This window comes from Gallinula chloropus, assembly GCF_964237585.1.
Source record: "Gallinula chloropus genome assembly, chromosome: 12".
NCBI classification, from domain to species: Eukaryota; Metazoa; Chordata; class Aves; order Gruiformes; family Rallidae; genus Gallinula; species Gallinula chloropus.
In genome coordinates, this window is record NC_140097.1 from 21,371,293 (window position 1) to 21,381,588 (window position 10,296).

The 10,296-nt window shown below is 44.1% G+C and overlaps 1 protein-coding gene across 1 annotated transcript in view; it reads right to left on the reverse strand.

Annotated features, from left to right (window-relative positions):
- Nucleotides 1-7,360, reverse strand: part of SFMBT1 (Scm like with four mbt domains 1) — a gene marked incomplete at both ends in the record, with an annotated part of 34,918 nt that extends 27,558 nt beyond the window's left edge. The window contains one exon of the mRNA XM_084269650.1: nucleotides 7,336-7,360. Within this exon, the coding sequence (XP_084125776.1) occupies nucleotides 7,336-7,360 (25 nt within the window). The remainder of the gene's footprint in view (nucleotides 1-7,335) is intronic.
- Between the last annotated feature and the right edge of the window lie 2,936 nt (nucleotides 7,361-10,296).

Here is a 10,296-nt window from a genome sequence, read left to right on the forward strand (position 1 = left end):
TACACTATTTAACTTTTCTCTGTATGCAAAGGGCACTTCAAGCTGGATTTGGTCTGAAAAATAGTGAGATCCTGAGCATTTCGTTTAAACACAACTTGTTTAGAAGGCAGAAGAGTTCTGTATTTGTATAAAAAAAAATACAAGAGACTCAAAACTCTGAGCACCCAGGATCATAAGTGTACTAAATTAAAAACCAGCAAGGAAACAGCAATACCAACAGAACAGGTTTGAAAATAAAGACTAAAAATAATTGTGAAATATGAGTCCCCTCTAAATTTGATGGTATTTATTTAGATGTTACAAAACACCAAAAGCACAGAGCAGGAGGTTTCAGGGTAGTTCTAAGGCAAACAGCCCAAGACACAATTGAAATCAAGAGCACTCAAATGAGTCACTTAAAAACCCAAACCAGCTCCTAAGTTGTAGCAGCTTCTTCAGACAAAGAAAAACTCATTTCTGGATGCATTTAAAACAAAAACATGCTAAAACCACTCAAGCCACAGTTAAAAACTCACTCAGGGTGTTGAAGCCATGGGTCATAGTGAGCCAACCACACTATCTATTTAATTTTCTGTTCTTACTGTCAAGCCTGATCCCCAGACCCAGGCTCCCTTTCCTTTCATGGCTCGCTTCCCTGTTTCCCCCTATTCCCACGTTCTCCAACGTGTACCCAGCTCTGCTGAAAAGGCACCACAGCCAACATGGGGTGGATTTCAGGTCCCCTATTTTGCTAAGCATGCAGCCCCATTGTATTTTTGACACGGTGCTATTGGACAGACAGCTGTACCTGATGATCTTAATGGTCTTTCCCAACTTTAAAGAGTGTGACTCCATGATTTTTCCTGGAGGCCCAGCCTGGGATGACCAGGGGGATCCCACCTCACATAAGCAGCACTTTTAACTTCAGCACACAAACTACAGGTTCAGGTGCTAACGGGATAGCAGTGGTAGGACACAGAAGTAAAGCTTTTGGACTGGTTCTACCATCTGTAGCAGAGCCAGCAGTGGCTCTTGCAGCTGGCAAGGGTGATGGGATCCTGGGCTCCATCAGCAGAGGGGTGGCAGCAGGGACAGGGAAGGGATTGTCCCTCTCTGCTCTGCCCTCCTGAGGCCCCAGCTGGAGTCCTGTGTCCAGAGCTGGGGCCCCAGGACAAGAAAGATGTGGGACTGGTGGAGAGGGGTCAGAGGAGCCACGGAGATGATCAGAGGGCTGAAGCAGCTCCCCTACGAAGAGAGGCTGAGGGAGCTGGGCTGGTTCAGCCTGGAGAAGAGAAGGCTGTGGGGGGACCTCATTGCAGCCTGCCAGTCCCTGAAGGGAGCAGAGGAACAGGAGGGGAATCAGCTTGTTAAAAGGGTAGAGAAGGGCAGGACAAGGGGGATGGATTAAAGCTAAAGGAGGGAAGGTTTAAATTAGATTTTAGGGGGAAGTTCTTTCCAGAGAGAGTGGTGAGGGGCTGGAACAGGCTGCCCAGAGAGGGGTGGGTGCCCCTGGGCAACCTTGTGTAGCTCCAGGCCTGGAGGTTGGTGGCCCTGCCTGTGGCAGAGGGTTGGAGTTCTGTGATCCTTGGGGTCCCTTCCAACCCAGACCAGTCTGGGATTCTATGAATGAACACAGAGATTTTAATCTCTCAGTACCAGGGAAACCTGATCTTTGTTGTATTTGAAAACAGAAATCTCAGTGTATCACAAGCAAGGAAGGAGCTCAGCAAAGGTTACAGGACACCACCGTTTCCTACACACCCAGCCTTTCTTACCCCAGGTGGTAACTATTCTTTCAGGGAGTAGTAGCCTGAGTAGGAAACCTTAGATGTCCAAGAACAAAATACTATTACATGACCTTATCAGATCCCAACATGCTGACAACCTGCTAAGTGCACTTCCCAGCAGCTCCTACACCTCTGAGAGACACAGACAAATATTTGCCCAGAAGTCTGAGCTACTTTAAATCCTTTAAAAAACCTACAAGTCCAGAATGTCAAGTAGGTTCATTTTGTCTTCAAACTGAGAGTTAAGCTCATCTTCGACTTTCCACTGTAGTTCTAGGAGTTACCATTTTCTCAACCTGAGAATGTATCAGCCTCAAACCTCCATCAGCTCTTGTCTGTCACTGACAGTGTCTGTTTTAAAGGCCACTTTTACCTCTCCCAAACCCAATTTCATTTTGCTATTTTTAAACAAGCACAGATAGTTATACTGGCCTTTCATGTGCCTCAGAACTTCAGAAATTCAGACCCTGACTATCACCTTAACTCTTAGGGAATATTTTTTAACTTACTGAAGAAATAACATGGAGAAGACCCAATTTTTTTAAACAAAGTTACTTCTGAAGGAGTAAAGAGCTTGAGCAGCAGTCTGCAGCTCTGTTCACCAGTGAGGGTGGAGCTGATCAAAGCTCTGTCTGCAAGTCATTTGAAGAAAAATATAATTTACTTGCAAAATGTTGTTAAAACCCAAGGGGGTGTGGAGTGTCCATCTCTGGAGAGATTCCAGCCCTGTCTGGACACCACCCTGTGCAATATGAGCTGGGGAGCTGCTTTGGCAGGGGGTTGGACCCGATGGGCTCTCCAGGTCCCTTCCAACCCCCGTGATTCTGGGATTTCTTAACTCATTAAAAGAGCATGTTGCTATAACTATAAAAATATTTTAATTTCACAGCCACAGAACCAAAGTGGGAAGAAATATCAGCTCAAACCCAACATCTGCAGTCAGTTAAAACCAAGAGCCAGCTCGGTCTGACTCTCCTCGTGCCCAGTGAAAGCCGGCTCACCCTTTCCTACCGCGAAGCACTCGGCTGCTCAACAGCAGCTGCAGCAACCCGGCTCTGTATGCAAACAGCACTGCCCACGATGTCTAACCCCTTCCTGCTTGATGAGAATCATAAAGAAACGTGACCACTCTCTGCTTTTTAACAAGCCTGAAAGCCAAGGAGCTCAAGCTGGGAATACAAGCAGACCTTGAGGCTTTCCAGCCCTGCCGCTCCAGCACCAAGTCTTCAGTAAGGTGTTACCATCAGATAACTGTCTGAGGGGCAGTTAAGCTCCTTAAATGAGGCACAGGTCACTTAACACACTGAAAAGGTCAATTAGTAACTTATGTTGCCACTTAATTGCTACAAGAAGCTCCTGAGAAAGTGGTTTTGCACACTGACCCAATCACACTTTGCCTCCAACTACAGTAAAAACCAGCTCCCAGCTGGATCCATCACCACAGGTCCTTTGTCCCACCACCAATCCATGGTCTCCATAGCCCCTGTGTTCTCCCATCCCAAAGAGCAGTTTCCTTCCAGGTCTGGCTGTGGGAAGAAGGGCTCAGCCTGCTCTGTCCTATACAGTGCCCAAACCTCACCCCAGGTGGGCACAGCACGCCCACCAGCTCTCTTGCAACTCATGAAATTAAAATAAAAAAAACCCAAAATTAAAAATTCACAAATGTATCCAATAACACTCACTGCAAATTCAATACTCTCCCTGCTTTATTTCACGGAGTTTTACTGAGAGGGAATTTATTTTTTAAACATATAAACAAAAGCACCCAGAACTTGTGTTGTTCGGTTCATATATGAGTTCAACCCAGCTTGTGTTCACACTTGACTAAGGTTTTGCAATTAAATGAGAATAGATTATTAGTCTGCACTTAAACCCCTGAGCTCAGTTCAGGTGCTCTCCTTCCTGCCAGAGGCTGACATCACTAAGGGCCATATTCTAAGCCTGGATCTGGGGCCCCAATACAAGAAAGATGTGGGACTGTTGGAGAGGGGTCAGAGGAGCCACGGAGATGCTCAGAGGGCTGGAGCAGCTCCCCTACGAAGAGAGGCTGAGGGAGCTGGGCTGGTTCAGCCTGGAGAAGAGAAGGCTGTGGGGGGACCTCATTGCAGCCTTCCAGTCCCTGAAGGGAGCAGAGAAACAGGAGAGGAATCAGCTTGTTAAAAGGGTAGAGAATGGCAGGACAAAGGGGATGGTGTGAAGCTAAAGGAAGGAAGGTTAAAATTAGATTTTAGAGGGAAGTTCTTTCCAGAGAGAGTGGTGAGGGGCTGGAACAGGCTGCCCAGAGAAATAGTGGATGCCCCATCTCTGGGGGTGTTCAAGGCCAGGTTGGGGTCCCTTCCAACCCAGACCATTCTATGATCCTATGCTCTAACAAATCTATCTGCTGCTTCTCACGCACAGCCCTGCCACAGGTTATTCACTGCAGCACTCACCCAATCCACATGCAACGTGACAAGCTCATTGAATAAAGCTCCAAGTAAAAATGCTGTATGAGGTTTCATAGTGAGAGCAGTAAATTTGGTTTTTAATCGTGTCCTGCAGTAGGGAGACATAAACCATGAAAAAAATCTCAGAAATCAAGCATTTATGTTTTGCTGTTTGAAGGCAGAGCACTCCAGTAGCAAAGGACCATCTCTCTGGCAAGACTGCACTAGCTGGAAATCGTTTGAGACACAGAATCCAAAGGATTTCCCAGTTTTATTGGCAGGAAAGCTGCAGCAGAGCATGCCTTGTTCAAACAAGCCTTTGACCAAGACCCTACTGCACAGCGCAGTCCTGGTGGGTGAGCAGATCCCAGGATACACAGAGGACCAGTTTAAGGAAACATCCTGAGGGACCATTCATCTGTATGAAACATCCTGAGCAGTCTAAGCTCAAACTATTGAATAAAACCTCAGGTATTTACACCAGATATCTTCACCTCTGCTAGAAAACGTGCATGATTCATTAATCTAATGCTGCATGGGTGTATGTGTATGTATGTTCTCTCTCTCTCTCCCCACACATCCTTACTTGCTACAAGTCCTAAATGAATTCACCTTTCTACTCCACAGAGACCTGTTTTTCTGCACTGGACAAGGCATCTGAGCCACACGTTGGTGCAGCAGCAGAGCACAACCTTGGCTAAGGTGGGAGAGAAGCCTGATGCCATTCTCACCTCCGTGACCTCACCACTTTTTGCCAGTAAAGCTTTCAAAACCAAGCTAATATTTTCTCAAGTAAAATGTAGAAGTTCTGTGGAGAATGCTTATCCACTCTGGAGGTGAGAAAACTGCCTGTACGAATATTAGAGGTTTCCTAGGTAGGTACATTGCTTCCTATTTATCACTGTTTCTGCTGGAGTTACTGTGACCACTAACTCTTCCTTTCTGAATCCTATCAGGAATTATGTCCTGTTGCTCTCCAATACATATGGGATGAAAAAGCACACCAAACTGTGCCATTTGGACACAAGAAGGTTATGAAATATTAAGGACATTAGCCCTTAAAAATACCTGCACCAGACAGTTTTGATCTTTGGATTCGAGTGAAATTCTCACTGCAAATAATTTTCATGCATCTTTAATGTGATTTAGTTGAAGACTGTCATACTGGACATTTAAGTACATCACATTCAAGTCTGCAAGACCTTCAATTAAGGCTAACCTAAAGGTTTCTCACCCTGAAATTTAGATATATTTCAATCTGATTTTAACAACAGTTAATCTTTTCCATCTATACCAGCTGCAAGGCCATGAATAAATAAAGGCAGGTTGGAGTTTCAGCAGCTGAGAAGACTGTGACAAGAATGAAAGTTTTCTTTTCCCCTTGTTGTGCAGGAGAGCATCCCAACCAACAACCTCAATCACTGCCTGCATTCTTGGAGGCAGAGAGCCAGCATGTAAAAACCAAAAAGACAGAGGAATACCCAAAACCTATTAAAAAACATAAAGTGGAAAAAATGACACCAAAGAATACGAAGGGAATGTTCTGGTAGTGGTTGGGACCGGTTTGATTCAAAGCACTTCAGGAAACTGCATCAGAGGGTGCAATAAAAACCAGTGTGCTTCTGCCTAATGCAGTGGCATTTGCTGGAAACAACCTTCCAACTCCATCAGTAAAGCTCCCTCCAGTTATTACTTGCTTTTCACAGCCACCTGCACTCAAACAATGCACAAAAATGATGCTTGGGAAAATAGCTGTTGAGAAATTTAAAGCCAGTATCAAACCCTTCCCAGCTATTCTGAAAGAGGACTGTGTGACCCCTGGTAGTTTTTGAGGAAGATGGAATAATGTCAATAAAGTTTTTGGTACAGGGGGATGTGCTACCAGCCCGTGAACACCCCATCACTGTCCATGTATACATCTCCTCACTGCTCTGCTAAGCTGCTCAAAGCCTTTTCTCTTTCTTACACTACATGACAGAAGTTAGCAGTTTCCACTAACAAAGGAAATAGTATTTGCATGTGCCTGGTGACATTGTGCATACTTGTGCATGCAGCTTTTTCTTGTTTATTTGAGGATATAATGTTGACAACAACTTGACTGATTTGCTATAATTAATAATCAAACAGCATATTTCAGCATCATAAAACAGACTATAGCATTCTGCTAAAATCACTGTAGATTAAAATCATGTTTAAGGCTTCTTCAATAACACCAAGAGCAAACCGACTTCCACAAAACAAAGACACAAAATCTACCAATAGTGAAATGTCCTATGAGGAGAGCTGGTTGTGGATAAGTACCAAAGGAAAGTAATGCTCAGATAAAAATCCTAATCCAGCCATTTACAATAGTAACTACAAATGAAAATTTACTTTATATTAGCTGTACAAACACTGTAGATAGGGATTTCTTCAAGGAAAAGGAAGAAACCACGGCAGGCAAGGCAGGAAAACAGATGGTCCCTACCCTGTAAGGGTATACAGTCCCAGAACTGTTTCAGAACGCTGCTGGTATCCTCAGTCATCCCAGACTGACACTCTTCCCAGCCCGGTGCTTCAAGATGAACCCAAACCCGAGCTAATTTATCATAATACACCACTCTGCAGCAGATTAGGAGTTGACATCCCCAGCCTACAGAAGCAGGCACACCAAGGCACATCAGCAAAACAGGACAGAATACAATGGCAGCAAACAACTTCTCTGACTTTTTAAACCAGCAGCACAACCTTGTTAAAATACTAAGAACAAGGTGAGCACAAGGACAGAACAAGAGAACACAAACCACTTTGACAGACAAACACCTTAAAACAGGACTGTTAAAGCCACTGAGTTTTTCATCAGCCCATCTCATAGCGGTACCATGAAGAGGAAATACACAGCTGCTTAAAATCACAGTGATGAAGGTGTGTCAGATTTTGTTCTCCTTTAAACCAGTGACACACCCCTGTTTGGAAATAAAGCCGTAACAAGCCCTGCAGCCAGAATCTATCCCACAGCCACTGACATCTGAGTTTCTCCCTGTGTGCAGTGCACAGCACCAGACACGTGCGCTATCGAACACTCGCTGTGCTCACCTCGGTCCCATCTCACTTCCCCAGGTTTCTGAGAATCCCTTAGCCAGGGAGCTCAGCCAGACTATTACCTGCATCATACTGTTCTCCATTCATCTCCACAGCAGCCCAGCAGTTACTTTGAGCAGGCAGAAGCAGGGGAATCTGAGGCTGTCACGGTTTGGTGGTCATGAGTTGCCTTCAGCCTTCGATTCTACTGGCAGCCAGGATATTCAGGAACAGATCCTGAAAAAAAACTGTAAGGAACAACTGGTAAGAAAATCTTTATTGGATTTTAACTACTTTAAAAACATTACTCTAGCAATAACCCAAAAATCTTAAAGTAAACAAGGCCATCTCACTGTGCTTATGTATATTTAGCTATTCCACACCCCTCATCTGCACACCAAAACTTACCCATAATTCAGGCAATTATAAAGTTGACTTTCAGTATCTCTTCAGCCCTCTGCCAAATCCACCCCTCTCAAAACCTCCTTGAACCCTTCACAAGGCAGAGGACTAACCAAGTCATGGATTAGGAACAAGGCAAAACAAAAATCCAGCTCTGTTGTCACCTGGACCAACAAAATTGTCTAAAATCAAGAAAGCCAAACTGATACCAGCAAAGAGTGAACACAGTAAGGCTTAACAAAACACTGGCTCAGGCCTTCAGACAATTTGCAGGTCTGGTCTTGAATGGCTTAAGACAAGGTTAAATACATATATATGCTCCAAACTTACTATATTCTTAACAGTTCAACCAAGGAGACATCACTTCATCACTTTAACAGGGCTTGAAGACACCAGGGAAACTGCTCTGCTCACTCACTATCAAAATGTTGCCTCTTATGTAAGTGGAAAAAATAATTAATACTCTGTATTCCAAAATACAATCAAGATACTTGCTTTAACTGCATTTAAAAATATGTCACCAGTCTTAAAATTGTCTTTGTTTTTTATGGCACTTCCTTTTACTGTATATTAGCTGGTAAAACATATTTTAGGATATTCCATCCAGGTACAGTCACCTGTCATTCTGTATACTGAGACGTTTGTATGGACTTCATCCATGCCAAGGGTTCTTCAAGGAGCTGCAGCTGTGTGACAGCAGAGGGCTGCTCCTGACTGCATTACACTAAAATTACCAACTTGTGGTGTGAGAGAAAACGAGCAAGTGACAGAAATCCAGCCTACCTCTAACACACAGTCCTTCCATCACCAAATTTCTTAAGCATCACCTTCATCGGCAAGGGGGCCAGCCCCTCTCTAATCTCCTCATACTCATCCCTGCCAACACAGGCCCAAAATGTTTTGCTGACAGCACTACCAGGAAATTTTGCAGTCTGTTTTGACAAGCCCATCCTACAAAGTGTAGAAATGTACTTGGTTGAATGGTTTAATGTCTTATTCTGTTACCCCAAAGCAGAAGCTACTGCCCTGCAGAACATCTGAGAATGGCACGTGTACAGAAGAACCCCCTGAAACTCTCTCCTTTTCACACACAGCATTTTGCCATTATGCAGGCTGAATGTGTTCCTGCCTCCATGTCTATCAGTGGAAAAGAATCCTTTTTTTTTTAACCTACCAGCTTACAGAAACATCCACCAACAGTGCTCAGCAGCAGGGGAAATCCTCAACTACAATCAAAAATACTGCCAACTTTTAAAATTTATCGTTACACACGAGAATGAACAGTTTTAAGAGTAGCAAGAGGTATCATTAAGAGCTCCTACTGAATGGTAGCTTAATGCCACAAAAATCTACTGTGTAGATGATGTTAACATGGTTTTATTCATATTAGCTTCAGGAATGCACCTGAAGGAAACTCACGCCTCCAACTTGTGCTGTACTGCTGGTAACCCCCTCCTCTCCAGCTCGGGAAGTCTGTGCTCAGCATGTACCTGCACTGTCACAAGTAACTCCCAAATCAGCTCTGTCTCTACAAGAAAGCTGCTGAGAGATTAAGCACAGGTACAAATCTCCATCAGCCTCCACTGGATCCTTCCAAGCTTTCCAGACAAAGCAGTGCCAGGTTAGCAAACCCAACTGCCCGTTCCTAGTCCACTCTTTCCGAGTGCCTTCCTCCCACAGACAGACTGACAGTCTAAGCTTCTGCTTGTTCTAACCCTTATGAAGTAATTCTGGAAGCTGATGTCACTGGCAACCTGCACCACGCTTGGCACACAGTGAAGCCCTAACCAACAAAGTAGTTTTTAATCATTAATTAAAATATTTCTTGGTAATGGCCTATTGTAAGTCCATAAGCTGTCACGCTGCTAAGCCAAAACAAAGGCTGCGCTGTGGAAAACACAGAGAGAAGCATGTAGTCCAGTCAGTTTGGGAATATGCCACTGCTTCCTAATAGCCAGCCCTGGCAAAGCACCCACAGAATATCACTGCAATTAAGGCATTTTTAGTTTATGCTATCCGACTCTCCATTAACTTCCATAGCTAAACCAGGTGATGTAAATCTAACTTAATCTTTCTTTGCAACATGGAAAAATTAAAGACATTCCCCTCCATCGCTCCCCCCAAAAAAACCCCCACCCCCTAAAACCTCACACCAAAGAAGCTGCTTATTTAAAGGTGCCAAACACTGGCAGCTCCTGCTGAAGTTGATTGATATTCTGTCCAAGTCAAGTTGGGTAGTCATTCAAGACTTCACAAGCAGCTCTGGTGTTTTATGTACACAAAATTGAGAGTACTTGTAATTAATGCCTGCCATGGCTTACAGCCTGGCACCCCAAAGATTATCTCTGGATAAATCTCGAGGGGAGGGGAGCACAAGTGCTGCTGGAACAGAACTGATTTGGAAATACTTTGGGCCCTTCAGTCACACTTCTGCATTTCAAATCTCCTTTCAGCACATGAAATATTCAAATGTTAGCAACTGGAGGCAGCATTAAAAACAGTTACAGTTCATTAAAGCCAGATGGCTCACTTGAATATGAAAAGAAATCAAACATAAAGTTGGATGTTGAATTAAAGTAAATCAGATGGTGTCTGAGCCTTAATACTATTTTAGAAGAAATAGAGGCACATGAACGTGAGGC